The sequence below is a fragment of the Loxodonta africana genome, chromosome 1 (genome assembly GCF_030014295.1).
Source record: "Loxodonta africana isolate mLoxAfr1 chromosome 1, mLoxAfr1.hap2, whole genome shotgun sequence".
In the NCBI taxonomy this organism is placed as follows: Eukaryota; Metazoa; Chordata; class Mammalia; order Proboscidea; family Elephantidae; genus Loxodonta; species Loxodonta africana.
In genome coordinates this window covers 101,512,766-101,532,673 of record NC_087342.1, presented here as the reverse complement: position 1 = coordinate 101,532,673, position 19,908 = coordinate 101,512,766, and the positions used below count along the sequence as shown (strand labels likewise).

The window sequence follows — 19,908 nt, the reverse complement described above, 5'->3', positions numbered from 1 at the left end:
CATACTGACTCTGACTAACCATGGGGTCAGCATCCTCACAGGAAATGCATTGAGGGTGAAGGAAGAAATGCCAAAGGGGAGAGGCTGCCATCTCAAGGGTATACTTTTGGATGGAGAGGCCTAGTAGTAGCAGGGAAGTTACCCACACAGGAAGAAACGGTGGACACCCGTCTACTAAGGGCCTTTCTGGGCCTGTGCTTTGCTCCCAGCAGGCATACTGAACGTTTCACATTAAACTTAAATGTGGCCTTTTCCCATCTGGAAGAATGCCCCATTATCCCCATGGGGAAGATAGAGGCAGTAAGTGCAGGGCTTGTGATTGTGGGTGTGAGTGTGCCTGAGAAATTATCAGTCCTAGGCCATGAGTCCGCATGGTTATTCGTGACACCCTTAAGTCTGAGCATGCTAGGAGCAGCTAAGGTGTTACACAAAATCAACACCAAGATGGATGGTGGCACTGAGCACCTGTCAGCATATGATTACTCCAGCTGACAATAAATTTGAGCCATTAAACAGGAAATGGTCTGATTGGGAAGCCAGAATCTTTGTCACTGAGCTGCTGACCATTGTAGTAATTGAGCTATGGACACCATCAATCTCCATAAGAACAGACAGTTTGACTTCTCAGACAAGGTGAGGCTGAGTGATCTACGGTTCTGTGAGACAGTTGAGCCCCAAGGAGGCCCAGAGTGGTATTGAGCAAATGAATCATTAGTTGGATAGCTGAGGTGACCAGCTGAAATGCCTCCACCCTCCCAACTCTGATGTCTGCCATGATATAGCCACGAAACTCACTGCCTCCTCCCACACAGGGCACTGGCTGAGCTCCAGCCAAAGCAGAACTTGCAGCCTTTGCTTTATGGAAGCCCATAGGCTTTTGGTTGGATATGTCAATACTGCCTTCCTTAGGACTCCTAGTGCAAGGTCACAGAGGTTGAGCAAACTGGCTCTGGGTATCCATGAGCTTAATCTGGAGAGTGGTGACCCATCAAATCCTGGAGCCTACTCCAAGGGGTAGAAGGTGAGCCCCAAGTGCCAAGTAGGATTAGAGGTGCAGAGTGTGGCTTCAGTTGGTAAAGGGTAGTGAAGCCTTCTCTCAGTCCCCAGCCCCAGATATGAAAGCATTCACAGAAAAGAGCATCACCTTTAAATACCAAGGACAAGTCAATACCGATGTCAGTGATCTGCCTGTGACTTCCTTCATTAGTGGAATCATTTACAAAGCAAAGAAACAGCAGCTCTGAAGTCCAAGAGTTGGGTTCCAACCCTAGCTCTACTTACTAACGGTGTGATCCTGAGCAGATGATTCACCTGCCAGAGCCCTGTTTCCCTATGGGGAGATGTCTTAGGCTAAGTTCTCTAGAGAAGCAAAATCAGTGAAGCATATATATATATATATACACACACACACACACACGCATATATGCCACAAACTCACAGACACGTGGTAGATATATATACAGGAAGATTTATATCAAGGAAGTGGCTCACATGGTTGTAGAGGCTGGAAAGTCCCAAGTCCATGGGTCAGGCTGGAGGCTTCTCCTGACTTAGGTAGCTGCAGGGGCTGATGAGCCCAAGATCGGCAGGTCAGACAGCAGGCCTCTGGCTCACAGGCTGTGGAGGCCAGTGAATTCCAAGATGGGCAGGTAAGCTACTAGCTCAAGTCACAAGAACCAGGGGTCAGATGAGAAACCAGCTGCAGGATCCAGAGGGAGCAAAAGCCAGTGAGCTTTATCAGAAAGTCCACATATATTGGCTTCAGACCACAACCCCAAGGAAACACCCTTTCAACTGATTGGCTGCTCATAGCAGATCTCATCATGGAGGTGATTACATTATATAAGATCTTATTATGGAGGTAATTACATCATTATATAGCTGCCAAACCACTGAGAATCATGGCCCGGCCAAGTTGACACACAACCTTAACCATCACAGGAGATAACATAAAATAATACATGGGAGTACCTGACCCGTGTAGTAGATATCACTTAGATTTTATTGAGTACCTACAGGGGTCAAGTGCTGCTAGCTTCAGCCCTACAGAGAGAGTGTATCTTCCTTGCTCCCAACCCCTGAGGCCCTTTCTCCACCCAGTAACCCTGTTGAACTTTAGATGAAGGCTTACAGAACAAACTAGTTTCTCATCAAATTGTTAGTATACCTATTGTTGTATGACATTGGTTAACATCCCCCATGACACATCAATACTTCTGCTTCTCAACCCTGACTTTCCTGTTACCAACTTTCCTGTTCCTTCCTACTTTCCAGTCCCTGCCCCAGGGCTGGTGTGCCCCTTTAGTCTTGTTTTTTTCCAAGGGCCTGTTCAATCTTTGGCTGAAACATGAACATCGGAAGTGGCCTTGTTACTGAGATGAAAAGAGTGTCCGGGGTACATACTCTCAGGGTTTCTCAGTCTCTGTCAAGCCAGGAATTCTGGTCTTTCTTTTTGAGTTAGAATTTTGTTCTACATTCTTCTCCAGCTCTGTCCAGGATCCTCTATTGTGATCCCCGTCAGAGCAGTCAGTGGTGGTAGCCGGGGACCATCTCGTTTTGCTGGACTCAGTCTGGTGGAGGCCGTGGTAGATGTGGTCCATTAGTTCTTTGGGGTAATCTTTCCCTGTGTCTTTAGTTTTCCTCATTATTCCTTGCTCCCGAAGGGGTGAGACCAATGGAGTGTCCTAGATGGCCGCTCACAGGCTTTTAAGACCGTAAACACTACTCGCCATAGTAGAATGTAGAACATTTTCTTTATAAACTCTGTTATGCCAATTGAGCTAGATGTTCCCTGAGACCATGGTCCCCACAGCCCTCAGCCCAGCAATTCAGTCCCTCAGGGAGTTTGGATGTGTCTATGGAGCTACCATGGCCCTGCCTTGTATGGACTGTGCTGGCTTCCCCAGCATTATGTACTGTCTTACCCTTCACCAAAGTTACCACTTCTCTATTGTCTATTATGCGTTTTTCTATCCCCACCCTCGTAACCATCAAAGATTGTTTCTTTTCTATGTAAACCTTTTCATGAGTTTTTACAGTAATGGTCTTATACAATATTTGTCCTTTTGTGATTGACTTTTTTCACTCAGCATAATGTCCTCCAGATGCATCCATGTTATGTGATGCTTCACAGATTCATCGTTGTTCTTTAGCATTGTGTAATACTCCATTGTGTGTCTATTCCGCAGTTTGTTTATCCGCTCCATAGGGTTTTCAATGGCTGATTTTTCATAAGTAGATTGCCAGGCCTTTCCTTTGAGGTACCTCTAGGTGGATTTAACCTCCAACCTTTTGGTAACAGTCGAGCACATTAACCGTTTGTACCACCCAGGGACTCCCTTTTCCCCATGGTGGCTCCCAGAGATCTGGAATAGGTGGAGAACATGCCAAATTCCAAACACGCACCCTATATAAACCCCTGCAGATCCTGCATTCTCAGTAACTCCTCCATGGAGTACTTGTATTTCAACTTAACTCAAAGCCTTAAGCAGTGTTTCTTAACAAGAAGTGAGGATCAGAATCACCAGGGGACCCTACCTGGCAAATTCTAACTCAGTAAGTCTGGAGTTGGGTCCAATCATCCCGGTGTATTTACAAGGTCCTTAAGTGATTCTGATGTGCACTCCCAGTTGAGAATCATTGAACCAAATAAATGAGATTTTGTACATTTCAGACATCGGATAACTGTGTAGGAAAGTTCTGGCTTGTGTGTGTGTGTGCGTGCGTGTGTGTGTTTGAGAGAAGGGTATGGGGACATGGGAAGAGGGATAATAGCGAGCTCTCCAGTGCCCCTGAAATCATGCCAGGCAGGAGTGGGCCCACATCTTGGCTGGTCTTCCCAGCAAGAGCCCCCTCTTGTCCTTGCAATGCTAGTTCTCAAGCTCCTGAAACTTCAGACACAAGAAGGTCAGCCTGGCACTGTGCTTCCCCTTGGCTTGAAGCTTCAGTTACTGTTGGACTGCTCAGGGCTTCCTCATGTCATGGTGTGGCATTCAGATCTACAGCCACTGAAATGAAACACTCTTTTCTAGCTTTTGTATTCCTTTGGAGAAAGCTGCTTGCCACCCTTACCCCAACCAAATACCAGTGTGACCACATAGGCCACTCAGGGCTGTGACCTTCCATGCTCCTGTCCCAGCCGGAACCTGTCCTTCAAAGCAGGGCTCCTCTGCCTCCTGGCAGGTGATGTAGAGATTCTGTCCCTGGCCAAAGTCCCAGTGGTGACAGAGACCTACAAAGCCCAAATGCCCTTTACTTACTCCCTCTCCCTCTGTTTTTGTTCAGTTGCTTTTGTTTGGCTCCCTTTGAGTTCCCAGCCCCTATTTCTACTGAGGGAGGATTGATAAGCCAAGCCTCAAAAAGCATCAGAAGCTGCCAGCAGCTGTCTCCTGGCCGGGTTACAATGCCTTTCACTAAGCAAACACCACCTTTGGCATCAGGCCTATTAGTTGCCATGACAACATGGATAGCTTGTGTCTTGGGGTATGCAGTGCCCTCATTCTGGCTATCTCAAGGTCCCTTGCCTTAGCTTCCTTTCCCAGGTCCTTTCAACACGCTAGCACCATCCTGGCGCCACCCCACATTAACTATTCTTCAGTTTGGAGTAGCTTTGTTTTGATCAGCAAAAAGACCTCTTGGCATAGCTATTAAAGGAATAGTTCAAGCCATTCCTCTCTTCAAAATCCTCCAGCTTCTCATCTCTCTCAAAACTGAATCTTTACCATGGCCTACAAGGTCCTACGTGATCTGGCCTCAATGTCTTCACCCACCTCAGCTCCCACCGCTCTTTCTCTTACCAGCACAGTTGTTCCAGGCACACTGACTTTCTTGCTGTCCCTAAGGTGTACCAAGCAGACTCAAACCTCAGGCCCTTTGCCCTCATTGTTATACATTCTGCCCCCCTGATTTCTGTATGCTGTCTCTCCCTTCATTCAGGTCTATGCTCAAATGCCCCTTCCTCAGAGAGACCTCCCCAGTCACCCTATCTATCTTGGTTTCCTAGCGCTGCTATGACAGAAATACCACAAGTAGGTGACTATAAAGAACAGAAATTTATTTTCTCACAGTTCTGGTGGCTGAAAGTCCAAACTGGGGCCTTGGTCTTGTCGATTCCTTCCTTGTAGGTAGCCCCAGGCCATCCTTGGTCCTTGGCTATTCTCACACGGCATCTGTCTTCCCACATATGTCCTTACGTCTCTGTGCCTATGCTACTCCTTATACAGCTCAGAGGTGATTAGGCTTAAGACACACCATACACTGGTATGACCTCAATTGATCGATCACTTTCTTTGCATTAGACTGTGTTATGGAAGGTGATTACATTACATTAGATTATATCCACAGGCATAGGGATTAGGATTCCTATACATACGTATTTTGAGAAAACCTGGTGGTGTACTGGTTAAGAGCCACAGCTGCTAACCAAAAGGTTGGTAGTTCGAGTCCACCAGGCACTCCTTGGAAACCCTTTGGGGCAGTTTTACTCTGTCCTTTAGGGCTGCTATGAGTCAGAATCGACTCGACAGCTGCACGTTTGGTTTTGGTTTTTTTATACATATTTTGAGGGGACAAAATTCAATCCATAACACTACCTAATGTGGCAGCTGCTTTCTCCGTCTTTTCATGCAGCTTTCTCTTTCCTCATAGCACCTTTCAATCCCTGGCATTATATTATGTACTCAATTTTTTGTTGGTTTAATATCTGTCTTCTCCACAAGAAAGTTCCTGGAACAGGGGCAGGCACATAGTAGACACTTAATGAACATTTGTTAAATGAGTGAATGCATGACTAGGCCTGGATTCGAAGCCTGGTTCTGCTATATTTGGTAGCTTTGTGGAGATGTGCAAGTCACCTAATTGCCCTGAGCCTCAGCCTCCTTGTCTATAAAATGGACATGATAATACCTGCCAAATAGAGTGGTAAGAATAGATGAAGTGATGCACTGTGACTAGACAGAGAAGGTGCTCCATGAACAGTAGCTGATAATATCTTTCTGTTCTTGCGTCAGCGGCATTCAGAATGTTTTTCCTGCTCTAGGCTCCTGAACACCCTATACATGTCCAGGGCATCTGTAACTCTGTGATCTGCCAGGGGAACCTATAAGATGTCCAAGGAAAAGACAGCCCTGCAATAGGGCAAGAGCCTCTCTCCTATAAAAGGGCTCAACATTCACGTTGGGGAAGCCGCAGCCTTTACAGGGAAAAGAAGTCCACCTCGGTCTTCCTTCCTACCTTCCTTCCATTCATGAAGCCCTTAGAGACCACCTCCACTGGGCAGGCTGAGATGACTGCTGTGTGCAAATCCAGCAGCCTTCCACTGCCAATCTCCAGCAGCCTCCCATGTGGTGTGTGTGGAGCAGGATATCTAGCCACTCACCACAGAGCAGGGATCTCACTGGATTTCTCAGGGCAAAGATGACTTGAAGCACTTACTGATGAAGGTCAAAGACATATGTTTTACACTTGAATGTGAAGAAAATAAAAATCCTCACAACTGGACCAGTAAACAACATCATGATAAATGAAGAAAAATTGAAGTTGTCAGAATTTCATTCTACTTGGATCCACAATCAACACCCACGTAAGCAGCAGTCACGAAATCAAATGATGTATTGCACTGGGAAATTTTGCTGCAAAAGACCTCTTTAAATTGTTAAAGAGCAAAGATGTCACTTTGATGACTGAGGCATGCCTGACCCCAGCCATGGTCTTTTCAGTTGCCTCATATGCATGTGAAAGCTAAAGGAGTATCAAAGGAGAATTGACGCATTTGAAATGTGGTGTTGGTGAAGAATATTGAATATACTGTGGACAGCCAGAAGAACAAATAAATAGGTCTTAGAAGAAATACAACCAGAATGCTCCTTAGAAGCGAGGATAGTGAGACTTAGGCTCACTTACTTTGGACACATCATCGGGAAAGACCAATCCCTAGGAAAGGACATCATGGTTGGTAAAGTGGAGGGTCAGCAAAATCAAGAGGAACCCTCAGTGAGGTGGATTGACACAATAGCCAAAATAATGGAGCTCAAACATACCAACTAGCATGAAGAAGATGGCGCAGGACCAGGAAGGTTGCCATGAGTTGCAGCCAACTGGACGGCAAGTAACAACAACATCCCTGGTGTGGGTCAAAAAGAGTTAAAAGCAGGAAGAAGACTCACAGCCTCATTTTTAACAGGCTAAAATATAATTTGCCCATTTCTGATACTTCAAAGAGGGAAAATATTCTGTACATTTAAAATCATATTGCTATCACTTTGATCTTAAGATACTTCCTCCCGTTTATCGTATCTGACATTTTTCAGGGAGGACAAGGACCAGCAAACATGCACAGCCTTGATTGTAGCTTGTATGTGGAGTCTGAACAAAGCACTGTGGGAAGATACGAAGAGCAGTGGGATCCAGTCCCTGTCCAGAGGGGCTTCCTGTGGGGATTATGGGTAACATGGACAGGCAAGCTGGCTTATTAGGGCCAATAAAATGCACCTGACCAGGCTAGTGTGCTTGTCTTCAGTTGGAAATCTATCTTCTCTATATCTCTTATGTTTAGGTGACAGAGTATGACCCTTGCTCAGTCAGTTTCCAAGTGACACTATTAGGGAGAGAGTGTAACAGATGCCTGGAAGATAAAGAAGTCAGAATCCTGACCTGCTTAACAGTTCAATGCACCAATTCTCCTCCATCTTCCTTTTTCATTGTCCAGCTTTTACACGCACATGACGTGATTGATAAGACCATGGCTGGGGTCAGGCACACCTTAGTCATTAAATTGTTAGCTACTTATCAATAAGTTAGATACCAATTAAAAAAAAAAAAAGGCCCAATTAACAAATTGTCAAGTAAAACAAAAGGAAAAGAATAACAGCATGAAAGAATAAAGACCTCTCAGCAGACTAGACCCCCAATAAATGTGAAGTGTTGCATTTAGGATCAAGAAGACAATCACACTGAAATAGGGTAAGTTTTGATAACCACTCATAAAAAAGTATATAGGTGTTTAAACAGACCACAGCTTAATAGAGGCCCATCATGACAAAGCCACTGAGAAATAGCAGCAGCGTTGGGAATGCTGCCTGCTATAAAAATTTAGCTCTATCAACCAGAAAAATTGGGGTTCAAATCCCATCTCACCCCAACGTTACTGGCACTAATAAAAAAAACAGAAAATAACAAATGTTGGCAAGTTTGTGGGGAGATTGGAACTTTTATGCACTGCTGGTGGGAATGTAAAATACTATAGCCACTATGGAAAATGATATGTCACCTCCTTAAAAAGCTAGAAATAGAAATATCATATGATCCAGCAATCCCACTCTTAGGAATATATCCTAGAGAAATAAGAGCCGTCACAGAAATAGACATATGCACGCCCACGTTCATTACAGCATTATTCACGATACCAAAAAGATGGAAACAGCACTTAGTGCCCGTCAACACATGAATGGATAAACAAGTTTTGGTGCGTACACTCAATGAAATACTACGCAATGATAAAGGACAATGATGAATCTGTGAAACATCTCACAACATGAATGAATCTGGAGGGGATTATGCAGAGTGAAATAAGTCAATCATGGAAGGACAAATATTATGTGAGACCACTATTATAAAAACCCAAGAAAAGGTTTACGCAGAGAAAACAAAAAAATCTTTGGTGGTTACAAGAGGGGAGCAAGTTATCACTAACTAGATAGTAAAAAAAAAAAGTAGGCATGTGTTAATTCTGATGAAGGTAAAGACAACACACAATATTGGGAAAGTCAGTGCAAATCGAACAAGGCAAAGTCATAGAAACTTCCCAGATACATCCAAAAACCTTGAGGGACTGAGTTACTGGGGCTGAGGGCTGGGTACCATGGTTTTGGGGGACATCTAGGTCAATTGGCATAACATAGTTCATAAAGCAAATATTATACATCCTACTTTGGTGAGTAGGGTCTAATGTCTTAAAAGCTTGCAAGCAACCATCTAAGATACATCTATTTGTCCCGTCACGTTCAGAGCAAAGGAGAATGAGGAATACCAAAGACACAAGGGAAATATTAGTCCAAAGGACTAACGGACCACATGAACCACAGCCTTCATCAGCCTGAGCCCAGAAGAACCAGATGGTGCCTGGCTACCACCACCAACCGCTCTAATGGGGATCACAATAGAGGGTCCCAGACAAAGCAGGAGAAAAATGTAAAACAAAATTCAAATTCACACACACAAAAAAAAAAGACCAGACTTACTAGTCTGACAGAGGCTAAATGGAACCCCTGAGACTATGGCCACCGGACACACTGCTAACTCAGAACCAAAGCTACTCCCGAAGTCCACCTTTCAGCCAAAGATTAGACAGACCTATAAAACACACAACTGCACATGTAAGGAACACGTTTCTTAGTTCAATCAAGTATACAAGACCAAATGGGCAACACCTACCCAAAAGCAAAGACAGAAGGCAAGACGGGAGGGGAAATCTGGACAAATGGACACAGGGAACCCAGGGTGGGAAGGGAAGTGGGAGAGTGCTGACATGTTGTGGGGATTGCAACCAACATCACAAAACAATTTATGTATAAATTTTTGAATGAGGAACTAATTTGCACTGTAAACTTTCACCTAAAATACAATAAAATTAAAAAAAAAAAAAAAGAGAGGGAGAGACTGCGAGGAGGATAAGCAGACCCACCCACTGGCTAGTAAAGTCCCGGCTCCAGATAAACACACCAGCCAGAACGGGCAGTCAGACAGCCATAGCAGCAGCATGGTGACCAGACCGGGGCAGGCGTCAGTGGGAATACAGGATGTAGCCACCAGCTGATCCCTCCTGACAGGTTCAGCCCCCTCAAAGCCTCACCGCCTCCTACAGGCAAGTCTTGCCAGCAGGGCATCTGAGCATGGTTCTCAACTCTGGTTGCTTATTAGCATAATTTGAGGGATAATTTCATAAAATACCATTGCTAAACCCTACCCTAGCCCTATTAAACCAAAATCTTTGGCATTGGGGCCAAACATTGGTGTTTTGTTGTCGTTGTTGTTATTGTTGTTTCTTTTAACTCTCCAAGTATGCTAATGTTAAACAAGCTTGAGAACCACTACATTAGAGGCAAGTGAAAAACAGAAGATATGATTTTGAGGCTAGAAAATTCGGCACTTCAACTAATGCAAAGGAAGCTGTGGGACAGTTTAGTGATGGGTTTGTGAAGGGCTCTTTATCAGAGGATGGGAAACGCTGTGTTGCATCTTCCCTGGGGACTCAAAAGGAAACACGTGAATCAATTCTAATAGGATGCGGTAGAGATGTTAAGGAAGACTTCTCTTCCAGTGACAGATACTAGACACTGGGAGGAAAGATAATGATTGAAGCGTTTAGACTCAGGGGCTCTCATCTGAGTAGAGGTTGCCATCCAGAGGAGGAGACTGAAGCAGGTTCTCATCCAAAAGCCCTGAAAGAGAACTTACGGGATCCTCTTTCACCTCGGGGTGCATTTTGACTGTCATCTCCCCTAAATATCACACCTTCCCTTTTACCTTTTTTTCCTCTTTGAAATAACCCATGGCATCTCCCTCCTACAGGTATCTCAGAAAACATGGCTGCACCATCACTGCCAGACCTACTGGAAGAGAAGCTGAGAGCACAACTGGAGGAAGAAAAGAGAAGGTGCCCTTCCTTCTTGGTGCACACACGCTGACCCCAGCCTCGCAGGACTAACCAGGGACCACGTGGACCTGCCCAGGGCGGGGCGGAGTGACCATGTCCTGGCTCAGGGCTAGAGCTACTGGGGGAAGTGGGTCCCACAGCTGGATCCTAAAATAGTAGGAGCAGAAGGTGCTGCCTTTCAACAGGCAGATGTGAAACGCAGGAACCCTGGGCAGGGTGAGGTTGGAATGAAGCAGAAGGCCAAGCCAGGCCCCAAGGAACCTGGATTCACATGTCAGGGAAGGCTTTGGGCTGTTCGTACCCACAACCTGCCCAAGGGCCCAAGAAGCAGCTAGGCTTGTCTACTGCTGCCACCTAGAGGAGTCAAGAAGAATGACCACAGTGCTCTTCCTCATGTCCACACAGCTTTACCCCACTTCCCTCCTGAGTCCCCTCATCTATAAGGAATCATGAAGACATCATACCCTCACGCAGCCATGTAGGGTGCCAAAACAATTTTACTTGCAGAATGAGGAGCATCAAGCATAAACAGGCAGGTAGCTATTACTCATAGACAGAATCTCGCTTAATTCCCCAATCAAGCTTCCTAGTTCATTCGTTCGTTTATGCGTCCAGCAAATGTTTGACATCTCCTTCAGGCCACATGTAGATACTGGAGAAACCAAATAAGTTACCTTCTCTGCCCTCAAGGAGCTAACGATCATTCCAGCACACCCTACGGAGTCTGGCTAGGCATGTACCCTGAGCAAACCACCGCACCCACCCCACTCACACACACCTGCTATCCCAAGACTTGAGGAAACCAAAGGCCCTAACAACTAGTCTCTAGGTCACTCCTGGTGCCTGTGTACTGTGTCGTCTCCTGCCTACATCATCCTCCCAGAATGCCCTGTGGTACCCTCCCAAACACCTGCTGTGGCCCTGCTCTGTGAGTGCACCCACCAGTTGTCTGCTTTCTCCCTCACTCAGTGTATTTTTGTTTCATTCCAACCCATTCTTTTCTGTCCCTTTATTCCAGCTCCATCTTGTCCCTGGGTCCACATTTCCCACCTCAGGAGCATCTCAGAAGCCACATTGTCTCTTCAGCTTGGCTATTTAACTGTTTCCTGTCAGAAAACTTCTGACTCATTGCTGATAGCATTCCCAAAGCCCACATCTGCATTAACAAATATATTGAACTTTTGGTCCTCAGCATGAAGACAAGACTGTTAAAACTGTGGAATTCTAGAGTCAGTCAGCCTGGGTTCAAATTTTGGCTCTTCTGTTTCTTAGCTATCCATGCCTCGGGTTCCAAATCTGTAAAATGGAGATGATAATAATAGCATCTTCTTCACAGGGTTGTGAAGACGATTAAACTAGTTAATATATGTCTAGTATCTAGAACAGTGCCTGCCCCTTAACAAGTGCTCAATAAATGGCAATTATCGTGATCAGGTAAGGGTTTTTATCTCACATGCAGAGCCCCATGGACCTACTGAACAAAAGTGCCTTACTTTGCTTCTCAAACCTAGCAATGTATCCTGGCCTTAGTGAGCTCCTATAGGGCCCCAGACCCCAGAGCACCAGGGCAGCACTGCGAAGTACCTGAGGCACAGGCCATGCAGGCCAGCGGCCAGCTATCCATGAGGCTGACAACCCCTCACTCCCTGGGAGAGACCTTCCTTTCAAAAAAGCAGTATACTAACTTTTCCCCAATTTCACCATAGATATAAAACAATGTTCACTCACCTGAAAGCCCTGAAGGTGGAGATCGAGCACTTGCAGCTGCTCATGGACAAAACCAAGGTGAAGCTGCAGAAAGAGTTTGAAGCCTGGTGGGCAGAGGAGGCCACCAACCTGCAGGTATGGCCAGCTATGCCCCTCACTGCCCCAGCATCCTGGTTAGCACAGCTGGAGAGAGGGCCAGCCATGCAATCCCCATGGTTGTTGGCAGAAGGCAGAAGTGGGGTATTCATCCACAGGCCCACATGCTCTCAACCCTGGCTCCTGAACCAAGTAACAAGGAATAAAACAGGTCAGGAGTTCATTGTTTCCTTGCTCGGATGCCTGAAATAACCACTTACATAGACAAAGGTTAGGAGTTGAAGATGTAGCTCCCCAAACCAATGCATTGCCACTGTGGCTTTGTGCATTATTCTTCCAAAAACAAACCAAGCCCGTTGCTATCGAGTCGATTCTCACTCATAGCAACCATATAGGTCAGAGTAGAACTGCCCGATAGAGTTGCCAAGGAGAGCCTGGTGGATTTGAACTGCCGACCTTTTGGTTAGCAGCCGTATCACTTAACCACTATGCCACCAGGGTTTTTGCAGTATTCTTCATTGGTATCATATTCATAACATTTGTTTTCCTTATCTATGTATATTAATTATAGAAAATTTTTTAAATACAGAAAAATGCAGAGAAGAAAGTAAAAATCACCGTAATACCACCACTTAAGGATAACCAATGTTAGTATGTTGGAATATATTATTTTGTTTTTTTCCTGTGCATATATACCCATTTTTTCTTATAAAAATGGAATCATGCTGGACTTGTTGTGAGGTGCCCTTGCATCAGTTCCAACTCATAGCGACCCTATGCACAACAAAACAAAACACTGCCCGGTCCTGAGCCATCCTTACAATTGTTATGCTTGAGTTCATTGTCGCAGCCATTGTGTCAATCCACCTTGTTCAGGGTCTTCCTCTTTTCCGCTGACCCTGTACTTTGCCAAGCATGATGTCCTTCTCCAGGGGCTGATCCCTCCTGACACCATGTCCAAAGTATGTAAGACACAGTCTCGCCATCCTTGCTTCTAAGGAGCTTTCTGGTTGTACTTCTTCTGAGACAGATTTGTTTGTTCTTTTGGCAGTCCATGGTATATTCAATATTCTTCACCAACACCACAATTCAAAGGCGTCAACTCTTCTTCGGTCTTCCTTATTCATTGTCCAGCTTTCACATGCATGTGATGCGATTGAAAACACCATGGCTTGGGTCAGGCACACCTTAGTCTTCAGGGTGACATCTTTACTCTTCAACACTTTAAAGAGGTTCTTTGCAGCAGATTTACCCAATGCAATGCGTCTTTTGATTTCTTGACCGCTGCTTCCATGGCTGTTGATTGTGGATCCAGGTAAAATGAAATCCTTGCTAACTTCAATCTTTTCTCCGCTTATCATGATGTTGCTCATTGGTCCAGTTGTGAGGATTTTTATTTTCTTTATATTGAGGTGCAATCCATACTGAAGACTGTGGTCTTTGGTCTTCATTAGTAAGTGCTTCAAGTCGTCTTCACTTTCAGCAAGCAATATTGTGTCATCTGCATAACGCAGGTTGTTAATGAGTCTTCCTCCAATCCTGATGCCCCGTTCTTCTTCATATAGTCCAGCTTCTCAGATAATTTGCTCAGCATACAGATTGAATAGGTATGGTGAAAGACTACAACGCTGACGCATACCTTTCCTGACTTTAAAACAAACAGTATCCCCTTGTTCTGTCTCTGTCCAAACAACTGCCTCTTGCTCTATGTAAAAGTTCTTCATGAGCACAATTAAGTATTCCGGAATTCCCATTCTTTGCGAAGTTATCCATAATTTGTTATGATCCACACAGTCAAATGCCTTTGCATAGTCAATAAAACACAGGTAAACATCCTTCTGGTATTCTCTGCTTTCAGCCAGGATCCATCTAACATCAGCAATGATATGCCTGGTTCCACGTCCTCTTCTGAAACCAGCCTGAATTTCTGGCAGTTCCCTCTCAATATACTGCTGCAGCTGCTTTTGAATGATCTTCAGCAAAATTTTGCTTACATGTTATATTAATGACATTGTCCTATAATTTCGACATTCAGCTGGATCACCTTTCTTGGGAATAGGCATAAATATGGATCTTTTCCAGTCAGTTGGCCAGCAAGCTGTCTTCCATATTTCTTGGCATAGATGAGCGAGCGCCTCCAGCACTGCATCTGTTTGTTGAAACAACTCAATTGATATTCCATCAATTCCTGGAGCCTTGTTTTTCACCAAAGCCTTTAGAGCAGCTTGGACTTCTTCCTTCAGTACAATCAATTCCTGATCATATGCCACCTCTTAAAACGGTTAAACATCGACTAATTCTTTTTTGGTATAATGACTCTGTGTATTCCTTCCATCTTCTTTTGGTGCTTCCTGCGTCATTTAATATTTTCCCCATAGAATCCTTCACTATTGCAACTCGAGACTTGAATTTTTTCTTCAGTTCTTTCAGCTTGAGAAACACTGAGTGTGTTCTTCCCTTTTGGTTTTCCATCTCTTTGCACATGTCATTATAATACTTTGTCTTCTCAAGACAACCTTTGAAATCTTCCGATCAGTTCTTTTACTTCATCAATTCTTCCTTTTGCTTTAGCTACTCGACATTCAAGAGCAAGTTTCAGAGTCTCCTCTGACATCCATCTTGGTCTTTTCTTTCTTTCCTGTCTTTTCAATGACCTCTTGCTTTCTTCATGGATGATGTCCTTGATGTCATTCCACAGCTCGTCTGGTCTTCGGTCACTAGTGTTCAATGAGTCAAATCCATTCTGGAGATGGTCTCTAAATTCAGATGGGATATACTCAAGGTCATATTTTGGCTTTTGTGGACTTGCTCTGATTTTCTTCAGTTTCAGCTTGAACTTGCATATGAGCAATTGATGGTCTATTCCACAGTCGGCCCCTGGCCTCGTTCTGACTGATGATATTGAGCTTTTCCATCGTCTCTTTCCACAGATGTAGTCAATTTGATTTCTGTGTGTTCCATCTGGCAAGGTCCATGTGTATAGTTGCCGTTTATGTTGGTGAAAGAAGGTATTTGCAATGAAGAAGTCGTTGGTCTTGCAAAATTCTATCATTTGATCTCCAGCATTGTTCTATCACCAAGGCCATGTTTTCCAACTACTGATCCTTCTTTGTTTCCAACTTTCTCATTCCAATCACCAGTAATTATCAATGCATCTTGATTGCATGTTCAATCAATTTCAGACTGCAGCAGCTGATAAAAATCTTCTATTTCTTCATCTTCAGCCCTAGTGGTTGGTGTGTAAATTTGAATAATAGTCGTATTAACTGGTCTTCCTTGTAGGCGTATGAATATTATCCTGTCACTGACAGCGTTGTACTTCAGGATAGATCTTGAAATGTTCTTTTTGATGATGAATGCAACACCATTCCTCTTCAAGTTGTCATTCCCAGCATAGCAGGCTATATGGTTGTCTGATTCAAAATGGCCAGTGCCAGTCCATTTCAGCTCCCTAAAGCCTAGGATATCAATGTTTATGTGTTCCAATTCATTTTTGACGATATCCAATTTTCCTAGATTCATACTTCATACACTCCAGGTTCCGATTATTAATGGATATTTGCAGCTGTTTCTTCTCATTTTGAGTTGTGCCACATCAGCAAATGAAGGTCCCGAAAGCTTTACTCCACCCACATCATTAAGGCCGATTCTACTTTGAGGAGGCAGCTCTTCCCCAGTCATCTTTTGAGTGCCAACCTGGGGGGCTCATCTTCCAGCACTATATCAGACAATGTTCTGCTGCTATTCATAAGGTTTTCACAGGCTAATGCTTTTCAGAAGTAGACTGCCGGGTCCTTCTTCCTAGTCTGTCTTAGTCTGGAAGCTCAGCTGAAACCTGTCTTCCATGGGTGACCCTGCTGGTATCTGAACACCGGTGGCATATCTTCCAGCATCACAGCGACACGCAAGCCCCCATAGTGCAACAAACTGACAGACACGTGGGGGATGCTGGTCTTAAAGTATCATAAATGGCTTTTTTTTTTAATTGTATAATGTGATTATTTTTCCATTTTATTATTTTACAGCATCATTCTAATGTCTCTTAGTGTTCCATGACATGGATATATTTTAATCTACTTAACCAGTCTCCTATCATTAGATACTTAGGGTGTTTCTAATTTTTCACTCAAAATATATTTATATTTTTTACATATTTCCCAGAAAAAATTCTAGAAGTTTCGTATAATATTTTGAAGGCTAAGATAATCTGTTAAGAAGTGTTAGTGTAGAATACCAGTTTTGATGGTCCTTATGTAACTCCTCAGCTGTATAGTACAATGGAAGGAATGATAGGCACATAATCATATAATTCATATGGCTGGCAGAACCCTTAGCTTATCTAACAAGCTGATCCCTTCATTTGTCGGATAAGGAGACTGAGAGCCAGGGAAGGTATTTGCCCAAGGACACCCAACCAAACAGTAGTAACCAGTATGCTACCAAATGGCCATGTGGCAGGACAAAAGAGGAGGATATTTGGATAAAGTGAAATACATAGAAATACAAAGAAAACCAATTAAATTGAAATTTAGTTTTCAAAATAGTTTAAAGGCAAGTTATGATATAATAATAAGTACACTATTTTAAACACATTAATTAATAATATCTGGGAGTGGTCCAAGGAGCCCTGGTGGAACAACGGTTAAACGCTCGACTGCTAACCAAAAGGTCAGCAGTTCAAACCCACTAGCTGCTCTGTGGGAGAAAGATGTGGCAGTCAGCTTCCATAAAGATTACAACCTAAGAAACCCTATGGGACAGTTCTACTCTGTCCTGTGGGGTCCGGTGAGGCAGAATAGACTCAATGACAACGGATACCCATTTAAGGGGTAGGAGTGGTCGTCCTAATAATTGCCATAATTTCAAAGTAACGATTTCAAGAATTCTGCAACACTGCAGTGTGTTATAAAAATATATGTGATATCTGTTGGTGACAAAGTTACAGGTATTGCCAATACTACTGTGGTTTGTTGCCTACACTTATTGTTGAAAAAATGCTAAATTTCACTGTCCACTAAATTTCAGGTAGAAGTTAAAAATCAAACCCAAACTTCAACTCATAACAACCCTATTTGATAGAGTAGAACTGCCTTATAGGGTTTCCAAGGCTGTAATCTTTACAGAAGCAGACTGCCGCGTCTTTCTTCCGTGGAGCAGCTGGTGGTTTCGAACCATCGACCATTTGGTTAGCACCTCAGCACTTAACCACTGCACCACCAGGGCTCCTAGGTAGAAGTTAGGGAAAATAAATATACAGTTGTTTGCTATCTGAGTTCACAGCGCCCCCTGGATTTTGTCTGTGGACTCCAGGTTAAGAATCCTTCATATGAGTTCATCAGTGAGTGAGTCCTTCAGCCGCAGTAGGTACCCAAAGGAGTTCTGCCACTGCACAGTAGACAAGGGTCACATCCAGGCTAGGCTGACAGAGTCACCTGGTAAAGAAACAACCAGTCCTCATTAGATTCAGACAGCTTATTACTTACACAGACAGTGAAAGCAAGAGTAGCCCAAGGTGCGATTTCTCTGTGTCCCCGCATCACAGGATGACACTGAAATAAAAGGGGCCAGGTGACTGCAACTCAAATGGCAGGACACCCTGTTGCTGAGGAGCCGATTCCATGCTGTAGTGCAGCAACTTTATAGCCTGCAACTATACCCTGAGTGGGGTGGTGCCAAAGCCTCACACCTCATCAGAACACAGGAGGCGATGAGAACTTTTACGACAGCCTCCTAGGAGGATAGGGAAGCAAGTGAGAAATAGCTTTACAGAAGTTTCTCACAAGCCTCCCCTGCTCTCATGTTCTGGGAGGATCACAGAGCATTCTGCCAGGACTTAAAGATCAGCTGTGATGTAAGCAGGGCTTCGAACCAGTTCAAACTGGTTCAGTCATGGCCAGTGAAGCAAAACCGGAATAGACCTGAACTTTTGCAATTTGGGTGATCCGAGATGATAACCAGAATGGGAAAAATTACAGAACAAAACCACAGATGGGAGACTCAAAAGAGGCGTAATGAGCCCTTTCAGGGGCCAGATGCATGAGACTGGATTATTGGCAGGATTGTGGAGAGTGACACAGATTAAAAGCAGTGCAGTCAGCTGCCTTCTTTGAGCAGAGCACCACTGTTTCTGACTCTGCTCAAAATCCAAGGGGCAAGAGATTTGGTTGCTATGCAACTTATATACTACCCTTGTTTTCTAAGAGAATGATTAGGTCTCTAGCAGGGTTTCTACTCATAATTTTTCCCATTCCAGCTATCATTCCAGTTGACCCAAATTTTAAAAATTCAGGTCTGTTCCGGTTTCACTTCCTCCGCTATGACTGAACTGGAAAGAACCAGTTCGAAAAGTTGAATTTAAGGCTTGCCTATGAGACTTATAAGGTCCCAGTGTGATGCAAACAGTTTGTGCTCAGCTACTAGCTAAAAGGTTGGAGGTTCAAACCTACCCAGTGGCACCATGGAAGAAAGGCCTAGAGATCTGCTTCTGTAAAGATTATAGACAAGAAAACTCTATGGAGCTCAATTCTAGCCTATAACACATGGGGTTGCTATGGGTTGGAATTGACTCAGTGGCAATGGACTTAGTAGTTTTTTGTTTGTTTTTAGTATGAGACCTATGTGAAGACATGTAAGGTCACCAGGACCCCCTGGTGGAGCTGTTTCAGAGTCGACAGATTTCTCCTGACTCTGGTAGTGTCTGTTTGGGACAAGGACAAACAAAACCAGAAAGGATTTCTAGAAAACCGTCAGATAACATTTTAAACATTTTTTTCTAACCACAAAGAGTAATGCATACCTAATTTGGAAAACTTGGAAAGCATAGAAAAGCACAAAGACTAAATCAAACATTACCTGTAATTCTACCACCCAAAGATAATATTTTAAAGCCCATGATGATGGTCATTACTATGTCTAGATTTATTTTTTCCCAGATGTATTGTATATACCAACTTTTGTAACTGTATTTTCTCCCTTAAGCAATACATCAAGAACATTTTCCCATGTCATTAGATTTAAGCTAACATCAGAAAACTCCTTCTTGGCCAACAGGCAAACTCTCCAGCAGTGAATTCATTTGATCACATAAAGTCATCTCCCCAGACACCTGAATTCCAGCATGAACGCCCCCGGCTTCTCTCTAATAAAAGGTAAGGAAGATCCATGTTCATGGATTGGAAGGCTTAACATAAGTAAGATATCAGTACTACCCAAAACAATCTATAAAGTCACTGCAATCCCCATCAAATTCCAAAGTGCTGAAATGGGAAATCCTCAAATTTATATGGAAGGGCAAGGGTCCCTGAATAGCCAAAGCAATCTTGAAGAAGAATAAAGTAAGAGAAGTCACACTTCCTGGTTTCAAAACATACTATAAAGCTTCAGTAATCAAAACAGCCTCGTACTGGTATAATGATAGACATATAGACCAATGGAATAGAATTGAGAATCCAGAA

General features: G+C 43.8%; 1 protein-coding gene across 1 annotated transcript in view; it reads left to right on the top strand.

Moving 5' to 3' along the window:
• The first annotated feature begins 582 nt into the window (after positions 1 to 582).
• Positions 583 to 19,908, top strand: part of LOC100673538 (kinesin-like protein KIF6) — a 33,976-nt gene continuing 14,650 nt past the window's right edge. The window contains exons 1-4 of the mRNA XM_064294507.1: positions 583 to 658; positions 10,567 to 10,651; positions 12,358 to 12,493; positions 19,505 to 19,602. Coding sequence (XP_064150577.1) covers positions 583 to 658; positions 10,567 to 10,651; positions 12,358 to 12,493; positions 19,505 to 19,602 — 395 coding nt within the window. The remainder of the gene's footprint in view (positions 659 to 10,566; positions 10,652 to 12,357; positions 12,494 to 19,504; positions 19,603 to 19,908) is intronic.